The 22,676-nt window shown below is 33.0% G+C and overlaps 1 protein-coding gene and 1 non-coding gene across 2 annotated transcripts; both read left to right on the top strand.

Moving 5' to 3' along the window:
• The first annotated feature begins 14,840 nt into the window (after positions 1-14,840).
• Positions 14,841-14,964, top strand: LOC120082284. Its single transcript, XR_005483117.1, has one exon. It is a non-coding gene; the product is annotated as a U4 spliceosomal RNA (small nuclear RNA).
• A 3,108-nt stretch (positions 14,965-18,072) lies between these two features.
• Positions 18,073-22,341, top strand: LOC120081635 (phosphoinositide phospholipase C 2-like). Its single transcript, XM_039036672.1, has 9 exons — positions 18,073-18,549; positions 18,814-19,010; positions 19,118-19,253; positions 19,342-19,593; positions 19,677-19,909; positions 20,677-20,794; positions 21,139-21,291; positions 21,385-21,471; positions 21,608-22,341. The coding sequence occupies exons 1-9, from the start codon at positions 18,232-18,234 to the stop codon at positions 21,899-21,901; spliced, it is 1,788 nt and encodes a 595-aa protein (XP_038892600.1). The 5' UTR covers positions 18,073-18,231; the 3' UTR covers positions 21,902-22,341.
• The last annotated feature ends 335 nt before the right edge of the window (positions 22,342-22,676 follow it).

Genomic DNA, 22,676 nt, shown 5'->3' with positions numbered 1-22,676 from the left:
CCACCTCGATCCGTTCGAAGTATTTTAATCCATCTATCCAATGCGTTTTCAATTTTAGCCTTGAACTCTTTGAACTTTTCAAAGGATTCAGACTTTCTTTGCATAAGATAAACATACCCATAACTTGAGTAATCATCAGTGAAACTGATAAAATACACATAGCTACCTTGGGCTCGCACATTCATAGGACCACAAAGGTCAAAATGTACTAACTCAAGAGGCTCATTGGCTCTATTACCTTTTCCAGTAAAAGGTCGTTTAGTCATCTTACCCTCAAGGCAAGATTCACACATTGATAATGAATTTTCTTCTAACTCACTTAAAAGTCCATTCTTCACTAATCTCTTAATCCTATTGAGATTGATGTGCCCTAAACGAAGATGCCAAAGTTGGGCATTTTCTATTGCAGAAATTCGTCGACGTTTTATTGAGTTACGACAGTTCTGAACAATTTAGTAATATGGAGGGAATTAATGGCTAACAGCTTTAGCATATATAAATTCGATTCCAAATTTGCTATGTAAATAAAAAAAACCAACTTTATGAATAAATGCTTTATCCACATGAAACGAGATAGTATATTTACATCGCAATAAATACTTTACAGAAATGATGTTCCTCTTTAGTTCAGGAACAATATATACATCATGTAAAATAAGAAACCTATTCTGTAAAGCTAACTGGAGTCCTCTCACTGCCATAGCTGAGACGACGTGCCCGGTGCCTACTCGCATCGTCATCTCACTAGCCTTCAACTGTCGCCAAGATCTAATCCCTTGAAAAGAAGAACAAACATGATTAGTGGCGCCTGAATCAATTATCCAGGTAGAATCATCTGTCTTGCCTTTTCCCTTACCACCCTTCTTCTTCTTCCCCTTTGCAGAGTTAGAAGCAAAAGATGCAGACTTTGGTCCTGAGGTCGAACCCCTATGGAACATCCTGGAGGATGAAGCAACATTTGCCTCACCCTTCTGCCTTTCCTTACTTTTCAGGAAAGATTGATATGTTTGCAACTCGTTGAGGAGAGTTGTAAGGTTATATTTCACTTTGTTAAGAATCACATTGCTAACAAAGTGCAGGAAGCTCTCCAGCAAAGAATGTAGAATTATGCTAACTTGGTTGCTCTCATCGATGGTTGACCCATTCAACTCTGCCACAATAAAGTGAACTATCATGTTTAGCACAAATTCACGAACAGAGGTGCATTCTTCCATTTTGGAGTTGAATATGTATTTAAGAGCCTCATGCATAAGCTGTTCACACGGTTGTCCAAATATCCCCGGCAGGGACTCCATAATCTCACGCGCTGAGACCATAGGCTCATGTTTCTTGGCCAAGACTTCAGAAAGACTTGCCAAGATGTAGGCTCGGGCCTTCTCATTCACCCTTGTCTATCGCTCGTATGCCTCCCGAACATTTCGAGTGGCATTAGGAGCTAGAATAAGAGGACAAGCCTCCGTGAGAGCGAACATGAGATCTTCGATGATCAGGATCGTCGTGATCATGTGTTTCTATGTTGCGAAATTATCGCTAGTAAGTTTTTCGGCACTTAACAATGATAACGTGGCTGTTGCCATTTTGAAAAAGTTGCTGAAAGTACGAACAAAACTTTATTTCATTTTGCTAAACCACTTTTAAACCAATCAGTTTTGCAAAACAGTTTCAAGTACCCTAAGTTATAGACTTTTATTTTGCAATGATGCCCCAATGAGGCAGGACAAATGCCACCAGTGGGGTGATCAGTTGCCCCTTCTCTGGGATGAGACATTCTCAACCATTAGGCAGAACCAACTCTTGGAACTGAACCTAACAGCCACCATTTTTCGATCCAGAATTGTTAACCTTTAACTATTTCGTGTAAGTGTAACCCCTCACTTTTGGTGCCAGAGTCCCACCCTAATGAGTCCACCGTAGGGAATAAGCAGATTAGGACAAGAGACTAAGTTACCTTATCCTCTTACAGGAGATCAAATAAAGAAACATGCAAAACTGCCATCCTTTAGAGGGACACTCCCAGGGTGCCTCGAGCACTCCCAGGGTGCCTCGAGGCGATGCGCAGTAACTTTATTTAGCCTAACGAGGGAGACCGAGGGATATGCTATCGCACTTCCCACTCCCATTTACTATGAACACTCTCTCCATCCATCTTGATATGGACCTACCCAAAAACCATCCGTTGGGGGGACACGCCAAAGGTGCCGCGAGGCCGAGGCTAGATCTCACGGTGTGGACTATTTAGGAGAAACGTGAAAGGTTTAAGTGAAGCATCTTATGCCCCAAGTACCTCCCACTAAATGTTCTACCTAGAGATTCATTAATCTAGACAATACGGCTACTGATTTTAGTCTAAGTCGTCTTTTTAAACTCTGCTCATAAACAACGTTTGTCTATGAAATATGAACAAGTTCAAGTAGTCACATTTAAACACTTTAATGGATTGTCCTTAACTTGCATGCATGCATCAAATTTATCTAATTCACCTTTCCAGGTAAGTTCCCAAGTAGGGGTGTTACGTTTCCGTCAACTCAAATACCCAGCCTAGACAGAACCCGCCTTAGAAAAAAGATCCCTTATAGATAGATTTGCTACACTTCAACCTTCTATTAGCCAATTTAGTCCTATTAAACTGATTAAAAGATTAAAGTCTTAGGGTTGCTAATCGTATTAGAACTGTGATCTTAGGTCTATGTGATCCAAGTTTTAAATACTTTAAAACCATGAATTAAACATAAGTGAGCATGCATGTCTTTCTTATTTTTTTTTAGTTCTAATTTCTCTTTAACTTTTTTTAAAAAAAAAACTAAAACCATTGCGTACAAAGAGGTGTTTATAACATTTATAAAATAACCTATGTGTCATGCTTCATGCAATGTCTAGTCATTACTATATATAACTTTTATATAACACGTAACAACCAAGCAAATATGCTACCATTCACCCTTATACTATAACAATTATAACATAAAGATGATGCATGTCAATGCTTTTTATGCATGCATAAATATAACTCTTATATTATATGATGCATGAGCTGCTCTTACATAATTAAATCATGTTTCTCTAAATTATAACAATTACAATAAAGAGATGATGCATGACCATTGCATAACCTAAAGTGGGATTTACTATATGTGCATACCATATGACATATAAAAAGCATACATCGCATGTAATAAATAAAGGATTAATGGACCGGGATGAGCCTTTACAAAAACTAGAATGAAAAAAAATATCTATTACATTTTTCATCGAGCAAACTGGTTCACAGGCGAACCGGGTCTTGAACCGCCAGGAGGTCTTCATCGTGTAGTAAACTCCAGTAGGTAGACGATCGTTCAGCACGCACTAAACGATAGAAGCATAAGTAAACGATCGCGTAGACGACAATGAGGCTGCCAAGCTTGATCGTCTATGCGATCGTGTAACGCGACAACAGGTAAACGATTTACCTTGCGTTACTAAGCGATCGTTTAGTCAGTTACTAAAAGATGAAACTTGCAGACCTAAACGATCGTCTAACGTGCACGCTTTACACGATACGCGAGCTTCTGATTGTCTACATGATGTGTGCAACCAGGTAAACGATTTATCTTGCGATGCTAAGCGATCGTTTAGTCAGTTACTAAGCGATGAAGCTTGCTAACCTAAATGATCGTCTAGACCGCGCGCGCGTTATGCGATCTGCGAGCATCTCATCGTCTACACGACACGATAATCAGCGATCGCGTACCCGATCGTCTAAACGATACGATAAACTCTTGATCACATACCCCTTCGTTTAACCAATGCGTTCAACAGCGATCACGTACTCCTTCATCTTTACGATGCGATCAACAGCGATCGCGTAGAACATCTTCTGCACGAAGCGATCAATCCTAGATCGCCTCCTTCTTCGAAGAACTGTAATGCTTGCCCAGATCGCGTACCACTCTTATGCAACGCTTGCACAAATCTTCTTTTTCGACGAATGACTCAAAACTTCATACAAACTTTGAATACAGACTCGATAACGATTATTACTGCCCAAAAACGCAAGGGCCTTTACAAACAACCGCATATGTAAAAGGATCTAAATCAAACCGAGGCTAATCATCTAGAAAACATCCATTAATCCGCACATCCACAGTAAATTTAACCATTAAATTAGTGTAGAAATGCACGCACCATGAATGTAAATCTCATTTCGTTGCAACAGATGAAATCAAAGTATCAGAACCTGGCTCTGATACCAATTGAAGGATCTCATATCTAAGAGTTCCATGAGCACGTTCGAATCACTCCGATCTCACAGTGACCGAAATACAACAATATACATTCAACACATACAGTTATGCAAACAAATCTTAATTATCGACATGCTTTGAATAAGAAAATAATAAGGGAAAAAGTACCATACTAGTTGAAGACAATCTTCAATCTTTGGCACTTACAGCAGCGAAAAACCTCCATGCGATCTACCAATGCCTAGTGAAAACGTCAACAACAGCAGCACGAACAATCGCAAACTCATGACCGCAACGAGACAACACCACCACTAAAGAGTCCCGGGTATTATCGGAGTGAAAACCCAAAGGGTGGTATTTGGTGAATTTAGTAGAGGAAGGAGAAAACACGAATTGTGTAGGCAATAAGCGGAGAGGACTATCGTATAGGCTCTCGTTTTACGTAAGCGATCGTTTAGATGTTCACCAACGCGCGCTCTTTTTCTCTCTTCGGGCGTTCGATTGAACTCCGAGTGATTCAAAATGAAAACATTTTTTATTTTAATTCATCAGTTACAATAACCGAGTGTGTCCCACTAACCCACGTCCGAACGTGAATTTTGGATTAATTATCATATAATTAACCAACTAATTAATTAATAAATATAATCATATTATATTTATATCCTATAGTTTGATATCACGTATTTACTATAGTATTTTCTCCTCTACTTGATATAAATCATATTTATATCTAATTTCCTTCAAAATAATATATCTCATACATTTAGCCAATTATATCATATATAATTAACTAGTCCAATTATATCATATGTAATCGAACTTCCTTTTGTCAATTTGAACATTTCAAATTAACCCAAACACTGGTTCTCGACTTTATCCAAGCTACCCAGGTGATCTAATGGACCTGTGGCTCGAAGCTCCAACGGTACGTGAATAGCTGACTAAACTCTTTAGCCACGAGATTCACCATCCGTTAACAGTGATTCCACTAAAGACCAATAGCTAAACTCTTTTTACCATAGATATATTTCTGTGTCCATCAAATATAACCATCATGAGTACGATGACCCTTCACAGATGTTCGTAAGTACAGCTGGACCAATTTACCGTTTTGCCCCTATAATTACATCTCACTTCTTAAGTACCATTGATTCCTCTAATAAACAATACAACATAGTCCAACTATGTGTGAACACCTCTCGGGCCAAGAGAAGGTGTGTGGCATCACATCGTTCATCGGAATCAGCCCTTAAAAGAGCTATCTATCTACTTACCTCTGCCTCGAGGAATGAGTGAATTCCATCTTGTGTAGCTGAGTTCCCAACTCCCAAATCAGACGAATCCCCAAAATGGTAGGTTTGAATTGGTGATCTGGCCACTCGCACCCATACAAATCAAAAGACTGCCCTCAATGGCAGGAGTTCCTAACTCACTCATGATTGAGGTCATGTTACCTATGGTCATCCTAATGAAGTGAAGTCTCTGTCATGAACGGTGTTATATAACAAGACGTTAACACTTCGTGGTCAAGTCTTATACAAACTCTTTATATAGGACGCCCCGCTCGCATGTCCCAACACGAATGATCAAGATCAGACCATCTGTGAGAAGTCACAACACATGTGACCATTCCACAAAGCGAGCCGCATCCGTAGCGTTACAGGATAAGGTTTCCCTCCTATATCCATATACTACAGACCATTTTGGTTATCATTCAAGACATGATCCACTTGTATGTCACCACGTACATGCTTGACTCACATACAAATAATCAGGGATTTTATGTTTATTGGTTTGTGATAAAGCAAATAAAACAAGCAACTGAGTAAAAAACAAGATGTAAAGTAAATATCATATATTAACAATACAAGCGTTCGTACAAACTGTTTACAAACTACAAGACACGAGACTTTAGGGCATCAACCCCAACATCATCATAGTCTAAGCCATACTGTTGAGAAAACCCTTGAGCCACCAGTCGAGCTTTGTATCTCTTTACCATCCCATCTGCTCGAGTTTTAATTTTGTAAACCCATTTACAAGATATGGGTTTAACATCTTTAGGCTTCGGCACCAAGTCCCACGCTTGATTCTTTCTCAATGCATCAACTTCTTCTTCCATGGCTTTTCTCCATTGGATATTCTTTTACGCTTCTTCATATGTTGTTGGCTCCTCAAATATTGCTAATGCCACATTCACGTACCTGAAATTAGGTTTTCTTAGTCTTGTTGATCTTTGTAATTATAGTTCTTGATTTTGTACTCCACTTTGCCAAGGACTTTAATTTGTGTCCTCAATTGCTCTTCTTCATCTTCATCGTTTTCTTCTTTTCTTTCTATTGGAGCTTGTTGTACTTGACTTATTTCTTCTTCTAGTCCTTCTTTGAAAGACTTATCATTTTTTGGTGCATTTTCTAATTCGAGTGCCCACCATGATGATGCTTCATCAGATCTCACATTCCTTGATGTATAGCATCGTCCACTGATAGGATCAACGCACCTCCACCTTTTTTGTTTTGCTATCATATCCAACAAAGATGCATCTGATTGCTTTTTTGTCAAACTTCTTTCTCAGATGATCTGGTACAAACACATAACACACACAACCAAAGACTCGAAATTGTTTAACTGTTGGCTTGATATTCAGCAACTTTTCATAAGGCGACTTGAACCCAAGCCTTTGTTGTGGAAGTCTGTTAACCACATGGGTTGTTGCTCTCATGCATTCAACTGAAAGTCTTCCTGGCATATTATTTGCATGTAACATGTTGCGAAATTCTTTTGCAAGATGTCTATTTTTTCTTTCTGCCACTCCATTTTGTTGTGGAGCGTTTGGACATGTCAATTGATGATGTATCTCATACTTTTGCAAGTATTGAGAGAATTCATCAGACGTATATTCTTCCCCGGTATCTGTACGTAGGCATTGAATTCTCTTTCCTAATTCTCCTTCAACTTGTTTTTTAAAATTCTTTAAACTTTATAATTATTTCATATTTCTCTTTCATAAAGAAAACCTAAACATACCTGGAGAAGTTATTAATAAAAGTCACTATGTAGCGCATACTGTTGATTAAAGATTGTTTGACAATACCAAATACGTCATAATGCACCAGATTCAATGGTTGTTCTGCTCTGAATTTGGACTCCTTGAATGGAAATTGATATGCTTTTACATATTGGCAACCAACACACAGACCATGTCTTCTTTGATATCAAGTTGAGGCAGCCTCTTAAGCATAGACTTGTTTATCATTGTCTTCAATTTATTGTAGCTAATATGGTGAAGTCTTATATGCCACAGATTCGTTGTTTCATTCTTTTGTGTTTTATTCATGTAGGCAATCTTTGCTGACATGACGTAAATGGAGTTCATTCTTCGCCCTTCCATCAATGGCATACCACTGACTTTGAGATTATGGTACACCTTGACATCGTCAGGTCCAAACATGATGAAGTTGCCTGTTGATGTTAATTGAGATACTGACACCAAATTCTTCTCCATTCCAGGCACATAAAATACGTTCTCCAATTCCACTTGATTGGAATTGGGGCGAGGCATTATCATAGTTTTGCCAACGTGGGCTATTGGCAACTTCAAGTTGTTTGCATTTACAACAACTTGACTTCCTTTGTACTTAGATGTGTTTTGCAGCTTCATCTTATCTCCTGTCATATAGTTAGAGCAACCTGAATTGATAATCCAATCATTTTCATAATTTACCTCTTCTACATGGAGAGTCACCACTTCGTTCTCCACCACATTGGATGTGGACTGGGGGTTGGGATCTCTTGTAGCAAAGTATGCCTCTACATCCCACTCTTATTCACTGATGCTCTCAGCTTAGGAGGTGACTGCATTGCTTTCTGTTGCCTTTTTCTTTTTGCTGCATTGTATAGTGGCCTACTTTCCAAGTTATAACATTTACCATTTTTTCTATGCTCGTGATTTTTATTAGTTTTACTGGCTCCCCCTACTTGAGAGCGTTTTAAAGTTTCTTCATCTCTTTTTTATCCTACTTTCTTTTGATATTTTGAAAGATCTTTTCTTTAGCCACTAAAGAGCGCTTCTTCCGTATTGCTCTTTAATGTGACCTCTGACATTTGCTGAGCAAATACTTCTTCATTGGCAAGCATATTTTCTAGGTCAATTAAAGAAGGTCGAACTGCCAAACCATGAATAGTATCAATAAAACTTCTATATTCAGGTTTAAGACCATGGATAATAATTCTTCTCATCTTTGATTCTAAAATAGTAGAAGTAAGATCTAATTCAGAGATTTCACAACATAGAGTTTTTACCTTGGTGAAGTATTGATTGATAGTCATCTCCTTTTGAGCAACTGACAGGAGCTCGTTCTCTAGAAACTGTAATCTCGCATCATTTTTCTCTAAGAAAAGTGAGAAAAACGTGTCCCATTTTACCTTTGGTGTCAAAATTTAAAGATAAATATAACATTTTAAAATTAAAAGGCCAAATAAATCCTAGACTCAAAATTTAGTGATTAAACATGACTTTTGCTCTAAAATAAAATCATACTTAAAATAAAGAATAAAAGTATAGATATGAGGAAGTCTTCCATTGAGAATTTGATCATCATGGAAAGGAATAAAACAAACAAAAGAAGCCACTTGTTTCTCTTGGAATTGAGATAGTTAAAGTGAAATGTTCATGAAAAATATAAATGACGATTTTAGATTAGGAGTCTTATACTACGTGAAGTGCACATATTTTATAAAGTTGAAATTCATATGAACCATGAAGTCCATATTCGAATCCTTCCATCCACGATTATACTAAAAGATTCAAATATATACATATAAAAGTTGGATGTAACAATAAGTGATATTAGTTTTAAATATGCTTTAATTTACTATTTTATCACAATTGAGGAGATACGGATAGATATTTTAATTACAAAAATAAATGAAGAAAAATTGTTTTAAATGAAAAATCTATTGAAAATATTTTCAAATATAACAAAATGTCACAGTTTATCAATGATAGACACTGATCTATCAATATTTATCAATGATAGATGATAGTAGTCTATTAGAGTATTTATTAGTGTCTATCATTGATAGATCGTGACATTTTTCTATATCCGTAAATAACTGTCTTCATTTTAGTGTATTTGAAAACAATCCATAATGAATATAATAATAATTAAAAATTAACCGAAGAAAATAATATATTTTATTGGCATGTTGATCATGCATTCTTTTGTGAATGTAAAGTTATATATGTATATTAAACTTGCCGTATTATTTAATTATATTTTTCACATGTCAATTTGTTGTAATTAAAAAGTTAATTACGATACATTGTGATTATTGTTTATTTAGAAATATTTGAGTTTCGATGCATTTTCTTTTATTCGAATTTCGAATGAATATATATGGATAAATATGAAAAAGTGGAATGCAAGGAAATTAGGAAAAAAAAAATGTACAACGGAGAAAGTTCATAAAAACAAAAGTATTATAAAACTTTTAGAAAAGTAAAATAAATAGACTATTACACTTTAAAGAAAAGTTTATTTTATGTATGCATGTAAAATATAAATACAATTAAGTGTATGGATGAACTAATCGTTTTTTTAAATAAAACTGTTAAATAAAGAAAAATGATGAGAGAAAAATGAAGAATGAAGGGCAAAGTTGAAAGTTGTGATTAAAAGATGCTTCAGACTCGACGATAGATCATGAACCAAACAGAATCGTGAAAATTCATGTTTCAAAAGACATTTTTGATTAGTTAGATACTTTCCTTATAGACATCTCAAGATAAACATTTATTTTCTTTCGAATGATACTTCAATGCATCTTTGGTTGTACCGTCTTTTTTTCATCCCACTCCAACTATAAATAAAGAAAAATTCAAAAATATATCTTTTCCAAAAAAAGAAGAAAGAAAGGAAGAAAAGAATGAAGTATCCGTCACGTGAGAAATTATAGAAGTAAAGGGATTGAACTACAGATTTTGTGATTACTAATATACTCATATGTCAATAAAGCTATACTCGATTTGACGACAAATTACATTTATAGAATTGAGGTAGTTTCAAGAAAGATTGGTGTAGTCTACTCAAACTAAATAAATGGCACTGAAATTATTGTATTAAGAATATTATTTTCCTTGTTGGTAAGTTTGACTAATAAAAGTAAGGACTTTTCTTTTCTTTTTTCTATATCTTTCTTTTTCCCTTCTTGAGTTATCATATGACCTTTGTTCCTAAGTATTGTTTTAGGAATATTATTTTCGTTGCTCTCAAGTTTGACTTATCAAACTAGGGCATTTTTTTTTTTTTTAATTTTCTTTATTACTTAAACAATAATACTTTAGTTATTTTAAGACGTGTCCATCTCTGCGTATCACATTCTAATCATACACATACGAAAAAAAAAGTTAAATATATATATAATGGCACTTTCCTCTCTCTTGTATTATAATTTTTTATATATATATAAATATGTAGAGTAGGGGAATCGAACATCCAACTTTGAGGTTGGTGCAAATATTATGTCTATGCTCATTTTGGCCTCTTATATTGGAATTTAAAATCAATAAACAATATATTCCTTTTTGTAAGGTTCAAATAAAGAAGGTGCAACATACGTTTGAGGAATTCTGATGCGGATATCCAACTTAGTATTGTTTCCGTCTAAACGCTCTTAACTGCAAAGTTACAATGAGAGCCCATGGAGCCGTAGTGGTATGTGTTTGTTTTTATTAATTTTCTTGTTAAATATGATTACATGTGAATAGCTATTTCTAGTACATTAGAAATATGGAGATTCTAATTATGGATCTCTTGATCATTAATATATATCAGTTGAATTGTAGTCACTTTGATTTTTCTTTTCTATTTATGTATATTCTTGTGATTGAATTCATTTTTTCTCGTGTAAAATGATTGAAATATAATATTTGTAACTTTAAAATGATAGTCCATGAATGAAAGTTTAAATTCAAAATACCTCCATAGAAATAAAAAGGAAAAGAAAATACTGTTCAGTGGGAGAACCAAAAAAAAAAAAAAAAACTATAAACTATAAACTATGACTCCATTTCATAAAAATTATCTCTTTGTTTTCTCTTTAGTATTCAAATATGTATGTTATTGTTACCTTCCAAACTTTTAATTATAGTTTTAATGTTTGTTTAAGAAAATTTGAATTCTTAATTAAATTTTTTTATAAAAAAATAAGTTTCTGAAAACTATAATTTTGTTTTTTTATTTTCTAAAACTTGAATTTTTTAAGGCGTTCATAGAAAGTAGATAACAAAATAATTTTTGTATGAGATAGAAATTATGTTTATAAATTTCTTTAAAAAAAATATATTTATCAGTTTAATTAAATAGAAATACTAAAACCTCACTTCTTTTTTTTTTTTTTAATCTTTTTGTGTATAGTTGTTGGTGTGAATCTTGAATGTGTGTGTATATATGTATACTTTTTTGGTCATTAAACTAGAATGTTTTCATGAGTTTTCTATTTGATTAATATAAAAAAATGATTTCTAAAATTTAATTATTTTTGTAATTTATCTCTTCACATTAAAAAAATACATTTTTATACCCTTTCAAAATTTCAGTTATTTTTGTTTCACGTCTAATGTATAATGATATCGTGCCATATTTATCATTTAAATTGACCATTTGATAGATTATTATTTCATTCTACTATTAGATTTAAACAATTTTTCATTAAATTCAAATTCTTTATGTGAAATTAATTATTTAAATAAATAAAACTAAACGGACGATAATCATGGGAAACTCGATCCTTACAAAAAAAATTTGTGAGGATTCCTCTCTCCAATCCTTACAAAATTCAACGAAAAATTTTTAGGATGAGAAATAAAATGGGAAGTGGCAATAGCAATAAGGAAGTCTTTCGTATCCCGTTTCATAAACATCTTTAATAATACTCTAATTTCTATAATTTGTTGGAGCTGAAAATTGAAATGATCTTTTTACTAAGGGTAAATTGCAAAAAGCACTTTTGAAATATGGTGGTAATTGCAATTGCATCTTTAAACTTTCAATGGTAAAAATTGGATCTCAAAACTTCTAAAAATGTTAATTGGACCCTCAATCAAGCCTAAAATAATTAAAAAAATTGAACCCACAAATAATAAAAACTGAACCCTTAAACTTATACAATTGTGTAAGTCGGAGGGTTCAATTTTAACATTTGTATAAATTTGAGGGCCCAATTTTTATAATTAAAATCCTAAGGGTACAATTGCAACTATCACCATATTTTAGAGGTGGTTTTTTTTGCAATTTGCCCTTTTACTAATCATCCTATAAACTTTAGTTTGATTCTGAAGCACTAATGAAAGACGAATTTACTTTAAGAATGTTGTGTAGTGTAAGGATTAAAATATCAATATTCATATTGATATCGAGATTCGATTTGACGTGCATATCAATAAAATATTGATGGATATTTTTATAAATAAGAAATTATTTAAATAAATAAGCTAATTTTATTATAATGTTTAGTTTTTATAATTATAGTCAAGGTTACATGGTGTCAATTTTATATTTATTAGGAAAATAATTATGGAACAAGCAAATCATAATGGTAGATTAATTATATTATGGATCGGAGTAATGAACCTCGGAAGAATCTTCTTTGCATTTCTTATCTATATAACTTGACAAATTATATTATTTTTCACTTTAAAAAACTTTTAAATTCATTAATTTAGATTCTAAATTTAGATAAATTTTAAGGAAATTATTTTAAATAAAAAAATTATTAAAAATATTTACAAATAATAGTAAAATATCACAGTCTATCTGTGATAAACTACGAAATACTATTATATGTGTTTATTATGACACATATAATAACTTATAAAAATCTATAACAGTCTATAGTAGATAGACAATGAAGTTTTGCTATTTTTATAAATATTTTTTTATTGTTCTATATTTAAAAATAATCCTAAATTTTACAATATTATACTCTTTATTCAAATTCTCTTAATTCACCTATTACTTTTAAGAAATATTAACGTAAAAACGGAAAGCTCACAAAATTAAAAACTAAAAAAAAAAAAAAAAAACAAGTTCTACCCAAAATTTAATTTGTTTAATGCACAAGCACAAAACTTTCCAATTAAAAAAAAACTAACAATATTGTATTAAATCCTGTTGATTCCATACCAAAAATATATAAATTTTATAATTCACTTGGAGGTACTGGAGAATACTTTTCACAATGATTTTTTTTTTAACGAAAAACTATACTAAAATTTAAATTGCAATACTTTTATAAGTTAGAACCAAATAAACACAAATTTGTAAATTTTGTTAATAGTTTTTTTTTTTTAATTTTAAAAGTTAAGCATATTTTCTCTCATTTTTTTACAATAGTTTGTATTTTTCTTAATCACAAGAATGGAAATCTTAGTCAAATTCTAAAATGAAAACAAATTTTATTTTATTTTTTTTTTTGTTTTTGGTTTTCAAATTTTGGCTTATTTTTTAAATATGGGTAAAAGGTAGATAACAAAATAAGAAATTTAGAAGTAGTAAGGGTATTTTTAGACTTAATTTTCAAAAATTAAATAGTTAGAATCAAACGGGACCTTAGTTTTTTGTTTTTTATTTTTGAAAATTAACCATATTTTCTCTCTATTTCTTACAATAGTTTTCATATTTCTTAAGTAAGAGAGTTGAATACTTAGCCAATTTTCAAAAAATAAAAACAAATTTCAAGAACTGCTCTTTTTAGCCCCGTTTAGTAATCATCTGTTTTTTGTTTTTTGTTTTTAAAAATTATACATATTTTCTCTTCATTTCTTACCATGATTTGGACATTTCTTAAGTATAATGATTGAATTCATAGACAAATTCCTAAAACAAAAAACAAGTTTTTAAAAGCTACTTTTTTTTTTTAATTTTCAAAATTTCACTTGGTTTTCTAAACCATTAATAAAAAGTAGATAATGAATAAAGAAATTTGGGGGTGAAAGTAGTGTATGTTGGTTTAATTTTAAAAAACAAAAACAAAAAACCAAATGATTATCAAACGAAGCCTTAAAATAAATTGTAAAACTTTGGCTTAATTCTAAAAGAATTGAATTCATGTGGAAGCATGTGAACGATTTTATGGAAACAAAAACAATAACATGCTTTTGTAGGATAAACATTCAAACAAAAGCAGGCTAGGAAAGAGGAAGAAAAGTATAAATGAAAACCCACCTTTGTAGATTCCTCTAGTTTTCCTCTTCCATCGTTATGAATGATCTCGAACTTCTCTAAGAAGAAGAACACCACCAACAAAGCTACCTTACTATTATCTAGGATTCAAAAGAACTTGGAATAGTGGTCTCCAATAACTATTGAGAGGAAAAGGGAAGAGAATTTCTAGAGAGAAGTCAGAGACAAAGTAGAGGCTTGGAAGCTGGGAATTCTTTTTAATTAAATTCCTTACCCTAAATGGGCTATAAGGATAAATTTATATGGAAAATGATGTATTTTCCTTTATACCTTTAATACTAAGTAATTAAATATCTCTTATTTAATTATTTGACACATTAATTAAATGACAATATATTAAATTCTATTTAATATATACATTTAATTAATTATCTTTGCGCTTGAGGCAATGACGCAGCTAGTGAGGTACTAACTGAGGCACGTCTATTGCTGATTGAAAACAATCTTCATATGTTTTTTAATCAATTAAATAACTATATTAAATTATATTTAATATGGAGTTAATTAATATATAAATATAATATATTTATATGTATACATCTCTTTATAAATCTAATTCATACAAATCTAATTTTTGAATCTTATTCAAATATATCTCTCTTACAAAATTTAGATTATAATCACTATATATTAATCTTATTATTATTAAATTTCTTCATTTGATTTGAACAATTTAAATCATTTCTCGTTGTTATCCTTTCGTGAGTTAACAAGAGAACTTTATAGACCTACAAATGAGAAGCTCCAATGACATGAGATTAATTGATCAAACTTCTTTAATCCAATTAATCAATATTTATTAACTACCGACCACTCCACTAAAGACCGATAGTTGCACTTTTCGCACTATAGATATATTTATGTGTTCATGGATGTAACCAATCAACAAAGCGATGACCTTTCATAAATGCTCATAACTACAGTAGGGTCAAAATACCATTTTGCCCCTACAGTTACAACTAACTCCTTAAGTACCCTTGATTCCTCTAATGAACAAATAGTTTATAATCCAACTATAAACTAACACCTCTTAGGCTAATGAAAGGTTAAAGCCTCATTGTTTAAGATCTGGAACCAGCTATTAGGGGAGCAATTTATCTACTTTCCCAAGGAGTGAGACTGAGTGAACTTCATCTTGTATAGTTGTGTTCCCAACTCCATAGTCAGACAAATCCCCGAAATGGTAGGCTTATTGAGTCAGCTATTATGGTCACTCTCACTCATACAGATCAAAATACTATGTCATAAACAGGAGTTCACAACTCACTCTGGATTAAGGTCAAGTCTCCTATGATCATTCTAGAGAAAAAAATAGTTTCTTCAAGTAACGGTGTTATAAAGATAAACTAATTATTTTGTGGTCCCATCTATGTGTAAACTCCTTTCTACAGGATACCTCACTCACGTGTTATTATATGAACAATATGGTTCCTATTGTTTGTAACACTTGCATATCATGTAACAATTATAAAGTAGGTCGTATCTGTGTTATCAAGATAAGGCACTCAACTTTCATCCATTTACTGCAGACCTTTTAGGTTATTACTTGAACATGAACCATCTGTATGTCAACCACATATGTACTATTCAAGTGACATCATATAACCTTAAATCTTAATTTATTGAATTGAATTAATGTTGTCTAAATGTCAAATAAAATACCTCTGATTTTATTAGATAAATAATTTGTGTTAACAAAACTACAAACCACGATATACATTAGATTTAGGATATAAATCCCAAAAAATCTGTCGTTCAAAACTTTAACTTAATTTTTAAAATAATTCCTAAAAAGAAGATAACAAAGTAAATTTTTTTTTTTTTTTTTTTTTTAAAAAAAGAACGTTTATAGATTTAACTTTGAAAAAACCAAATAGTAACCACAAGGGACATTCATCTCAGGTTTTAAAATTTTATATTACATTTCTATAATACTATTTAATCTACTTTGTTAATACCATTCGTGGAATGTTAAGTGGCATGTTCCCATTAGATTATTGAACATGTTCATCCCACATCATAGAATTAATATGTATTTTTAAAATTATCCCATTTTTTTAATATGGTAAGTTTGACTTTTTAAGGTGTGTTTTCCAATATATTTGAGTATGAATTTGATTTAAATTATAATATCTTTGTAAATTTTAAACGTTTTGCTATATTTTATTTTATGTTTTTAATGTAATTGCCTTTAGATTTTTTTAAGTTTGTTTTAAAGGCAAGGTTAATTAAATACTAGCAACATTTGATACTAGGATAGAGTTTCGTACATCATACTTATAATTAAAAATCAATTAATTATAAAAATGAGAAAACCAAACAAATAAAACAATGAAAAAAAACCCATCAAACAAATTCATGAGTAGTGAAGCTTATTCCAATCTCATTCGTTCAAAGCAAAAATTGATGGTCTAGAAAGAAGAAAACAAATGTCAGATACCCACCATATAAGATACAATCTTCAGATAAGGCTCAATCAGACAATTTAATAATCGTAATAGAAATCCCCTCACACCCCTCGACAACTACTCTAACTTCCACACAAATAAGGAACAAATAGGACCTCTTAAAGCCATACAAAGCAACATTTAATTCAAAACCTAACAATCTCTTCCCCTAAACGACACTAAAGCATCCATATACATGATTGAAAACCCTAGAATACCGAATGAACGTAATAGCAAAGACTTAGGACTAACAATATATGTTAATGAAACAAAATCCAAATAGGCACATAAATAATCAATAATCCACTCACATCGAAAACAAAAAGAATCAAGATATTCTTGATGGTAAAACTTATTATGGTTCCCCCAACTAGCCCACACTCCAACATAATAAGAGTAAAGTATCCACCAAAAGCTTCAAAAATTCAACCCAAATACAAGACTCAAAACACTAAAAATCAACTTGATTTCAAGCTAGAATAGTGTATGCTCCGTAGATTTTATCTCAACCCTATACAAAAAGAGATATCAGTATGCTAACAATGCAAATTATAGCAAGTCAGAAGAAAACCTTAAAAAATATTCCACACAAAATACTTTTAACTTTTGCAAGAATTTGAGTACTTGATACATTCTTCCACCAACTATCCCAAGCTCGATTGCTAGAAGAAGGATGGGAATTACACTGTAGTCTTTCCACATAATACCCGCTCTTATTGATCTCCAACTACCCAACGAATCAAGCCAAAGTGAGCCTCCGTCCCTTGAAGTTAGAAGTTCAATTCCCTACCCTCTGTTGTTGTATTAAAAAAGAATCACCCAACGACTCAAAGGATTATATGTTAATGTTCTAATAATGACAAAGGCAAAGTAGATGTATAGTATAGAATTTAATAATAATAAAGAAATAAAGAAATAAACTAACTTGTAATTTAACAAGCAATTTAAAGACTAAAATAGATATGAAAATGTAAAGATAACTTAACGCTAATTGAGATGTACCATTATCATACCCCACTTATGAAGATAAATATGTAATTTTATTTAGAAAAAAGTGAAAATTAAAGAGATTAATGAAGTGTAACTTTAATTAAATAATCCAACCAACAACATTACATAATTGTTGTAAGGAGTGGGCCCTATTCTTCTTCTCCACCATAACTCTCTTCAAAACGCATCTCTTTTCGTTTCATTTGTCTTCCATTTCCGACGTTCTTCAGATTTTCCCCTTTCACCTTCTTCTTCTTCATACACCTTTCTTCTTCACTCTTTCTCTCTCTGAATCCCCATTTCCCCCTCTAATTCTTCTCCTCCATGTCTAAACAGACCTACAGAGTGTGTTTCTGCTTCCGCCGGCGCTTCAAGATGACCGCCGGCGAAGCCCCCGACGAGATCAAGAAGCTCTTTGAGGAATACTCCGAGAATGGTATCATGAACCCCGATCATCTCCAGAGATTCTTGATCGATGTTCAGAAAGAGGTCAAGACCACCAGAGACGACGCTCAGAACATGATTGAACGCTGTACTAATGAGCTCAAGCATTTGAACATCTTCCATCGCAAGGTTCTCAATCTTGAAGCCTTCTTCAAGTATCTCTTCAGCGATCTCAACCCTCCTCTCGAGTCTCTTGGGGTAATTGCTCTTCATTTTTAAATTCTCTACTTTCTTTATCTCTGTGGAGGACTGGCGTTACTTAATACTTACTGTCAATTGTGTGTAGAAATCAATTACTTGTTGGGTCCTTTTTATGTTCTTGCTTGTATTGAGAGGAATCCTGGATCTCTCTCGCTCTTTCTGCGCTGTCGGTGTGTGTTTGTATATCAAATGTAATGTTTGTTTTTAGCTTTTCAATCACTGAACATGGAATGGGATATATTCTGTTTTTTGTTTTTTCAGGTGCACCATGATATGAGTGCTCCTTTGTCGCATTATTACATATATACAGGCCACAACTCCTACTTGACTGGGAATCAGCTCAGTAGTGACTGTAGTGATGTGCCCATCATACAAGCTCTACAGAGAGGAGTTAGAGTAATTGAATTGGATATATGGCCGAATTCTTCAAAGGATAATATAGATGTTCTTCATGGCAGGTATTCTGTTGTGTTTTTTATTTTCTTTTTCAGTAATGGGTATCTTTTGTTTTATGTGGATTTTATGTTTTTCCTTAATTGTTCCTAATTGGGAGATTGCTTTTCAGGACACTTACTACCCCTGTGGAGCTTATTAAATGTTTGAAATCTATTAAAGAGTATGCTTTTGTTGCATCTGAATATCCAGTTGTAATAACATTGGAAGACCATCTTCCTCCTAATCTCCAAGCTAAAGTGGCTGAGGTAAAGTAGTTTAGTTTTTTGCCCTCTCCTCCCTTTTTTGTTTGTGTATACGAATATTAAGACCTTATAATTTTCTGAACTGTTGTAGATGGTTACGAATACATTTGGAGACATTCTGTTCTCTCCTGGCTCTGAATGCTTGAAGGAATTTCCTTCCCCTGAATCACTAAAGAAAAGGATTATTATATCAACTAAACCACCTAAGGAGTACCTTAGGACCAACGATGTTCCTAAGGAGGGTGAGGCACAGAAGGAAAAGACTTCTGGGGATGATAAAGAAACATCAGCATGGGGAAGAGAAGTGTCAAGCTTGAAAGGTGCTTCTGTAACTGACTACAAGGTGTGTGAGGGTGTCCATGAATCTTGTCATCATTATGTTTTTAAAAACAGATTTTGATCTAATCCTTGGTTTCTACATCACAGCAAGATTTGGATGATGATAGTAACGATGAGGAAGATACTGAGGATGGAGATCCCAAGTCTACATCGCAGTATATTGCTCCTGAGTATAAAAATTTGATTGCTATTCATGCGGGTAAGCCTAAAGGTGGAATTGATGCATGCCTCAAAGTGGATCCCGACAAAGTTAGACGTCTGAGCTTGAGTGAGCAACAACTTGAAAAGGCAGTGCTTACTCATGGAAAACAAATTGTAAGGTATGAACGAATCTGTTTTTCGATTCAAGACATCGATTGTATGTAGTATCCAGTTAATGATCTTTGACATGTAGGAGTCTAAATGCTAAGTGAACATACATTTTAATGGGGCTACATTTAGGATGTCCAAATTCTTGTGAAGTTCTGTTAGGCCTCCTACCTGAGGAGGAAAAAGAAACCTCCTATTATTAATGTATTTAGCAGAAATGGTAAAAAGGGAAATTAAGGAAACTTTCTGCCTTTATATAGTAGGTAGCTGGTTGTTTAAGGGTATCTTTGTTATTGGAAATTGTGGAGAGCTTTTGAGAGGATATAAACCTATCGCATTGGCTGAGTGTGTATGGTGACATTTTTACTCTACCATTCATAAATAAAGTTCCCTAGATACCCATCAAGTTTTTGTGTTAAATAAAAGGCAGAGACAATGTGCATAAAGCCATATTATTTTCCCTGATTGAGAAACGTAAACTTTTGGGGTCTAAATGCCCTAAATTTCACTGATTGTGTAATTATAAGGATGGATATGTAGGGTTAGGATGGCCAGCTTTTGTTAATATGTCCACCGCTTTAGGCATTGATATTTAATGTGATCTACGATAAAAAAAAATAGAAAATAAAAAAGATTCCTCGTTTTTCCCTTTCCTTGTGGGAATAACATTGTTCATTGTTCCAAAGTTTATACCTTCACGTAGTTCATATGTTGTCTCTCTGGGGTTGCTCATTCTCGGTGTTATTTTTCTTGAGTTTTCTCTTCTTACTTACTGTAGGTTTACTCAGAAGAACATTTTGAGAGTCTATCCGAAGGGGATCAGGTTTGACTCATCCAATTATAACCCAATGATTGGGTGGACTCATGGTGCTCAAATGGTTGCACTGAACATGCAGGTCATTTCGACTTCCTCCTTATATTGAATCAGAGATTTTGATATATTGTTTAATTACAAAATTTCTTTGATTCAATCTTTCCCATTTTTTTTCTTGTTTGTTATGAAGAAGAATGTTTGAGCTAGTATTTTGAGATGAAAAATTAGATAGTATCTAAACTTCTTGCTAACCACCTAATTAGATAATATCATATGAAACTTAGACCCCCCTTCCTAACATTTTCTCTAGTTAATTTACATCCAATGATCCATTTTTCTTAATCTCAGCATTTTGTAGATTAGTTTATGGTTTGTTTCTTCAATTCTCCAATCACTGAAAATTGGATTATCTGTGAATTATAACAGGGTTATGGAAGGTCACTATGGTTGATGCATGGCATGTTCAGAGCTAATGGTGGTTGTGGTTATGTTAAAAAACCAGATTTTATACTGAAGCCTGGTTCAGATGATGAGATCTTTGATCCTAGAGTTAGGTTGTCTGTGAAAACTACTCTGAAAGTAAGTTTCCTTATCCAATGATCAAGTGTGGATGTCATTTGCTTATTTTATTTCACCGCACTAACAATGTTGATTCTATTTTCTGTTGAGAAGGTGACTGTGTACATGGGAGAAGGATGGTATTATGATTTCCATCACACACACTTTGATGCTTACTCCCCACCAGACTTTTATACGAGGGTATGTCAATGGTCAACCTATCTGGGTTGATTTTCTAAGAGCTTAAAAATACTTTTTTTTTGCACTTTATTTTTCCACCCTCTATGAAAGCAAAGTTTTTAGAATAACAAGGTATAGCTAAAACCTGTTTGTGCAGGTGGGAATTGCTGGGGTCCCAGCTGATACCATAATGAAGAAAACAAAAACGTTAGAAGATAACTGGGTGCCTGCTTGGAACGAGGTGTTTGAGTTTCCACTAACTGTTCCAGAACTTGCTCTGCTCCGAGTTGAAGTTCATGAGTACGACATGTCTGAAAAGGATGATTTCGGGGGCCAGACGTGCCTGCCTGTTGCAGAACTAAGAAGAGGAATTCGAGCCGTTCCGCTCCATAACGTCAAGGGAGAGAAGTACAAATCCGTCAAGCTTCTGATGGGGTTTGAATTCGTTTAACAAGGCAAAGCAAGGCAAGGCAAGTTCCACTACATCATAAATTATGTACAGCTTCAAAATTAGTAAGCAGCTTTTGTTCCTCTTCTCCTCCCCTTCTTGATTCTGTTTTATTATCATTATTATTATTATTGGTGTCATTTAGTTTTTCCTATTTTGTGAGGATCTTTTAGCTGAGTATCACTATCAACCATATCATATGTAAAATGGTTTTGATATGGAAGAAGATTGTATTTCTATCTGTAGAGAACCGAATCCATTATCCATGTCATTTCCTTCAATGTTCAAATGTACTATTAAATAATGTTTCTCCCCCCCTTTTCTGGGACTGTTTCAACAGATGTTTGTCCAAAACTGTCTTCATGGACAGTGCGCAAATATGTCTGGTGAGATTTGAGATTATAAAAAAAAAGGTTTCTTGGAATTTTACTTCTGACATGTAATTATCGTTCAACTTTATTGCAAAATATCTTTTCTTTCTTTGTTTTTTGGATAAGGTAGCATAATTTTCCACCACTCAGCATTGTCATCAGCATCACCCAACATTTTTTTATTTTGGCTCTGCTAAGCTCCAAAGGTTGTTTTATAGGATATATGGGACTTTCATTGTTGTGTTACAATTACAAGATATAATAATATAGAACAGTTGATGTTTCTTTTCTAAGGGAGGCTTAAATCATTGAAGATCTTAGAAAATATAAATTATTACATATGTAGTGTAGAAATATTAATATATGGTTTGACTTGCCTTTTCAATTGTCTCTTGTTCATAAAATAT

The sequence above is a fragment of the Benincasa hispida genome, chromosome 7, assembly GCF_009727055.1.
Source record: "Benincasa hispida cultivar B227 chromosome 7, ASM972705v1, whole genome shotgun sequence".
Taxonomy (NCBI): Eukaryota; Viridiplantae; Streptophyta; class Magnoliopsida; order Cucurbitales; family Cucurbitaceae; genus Benincasa; species Benincasa hispida.
This window is presented reverse-complemented; position numbering and strand designations above follow the sequence as displayed.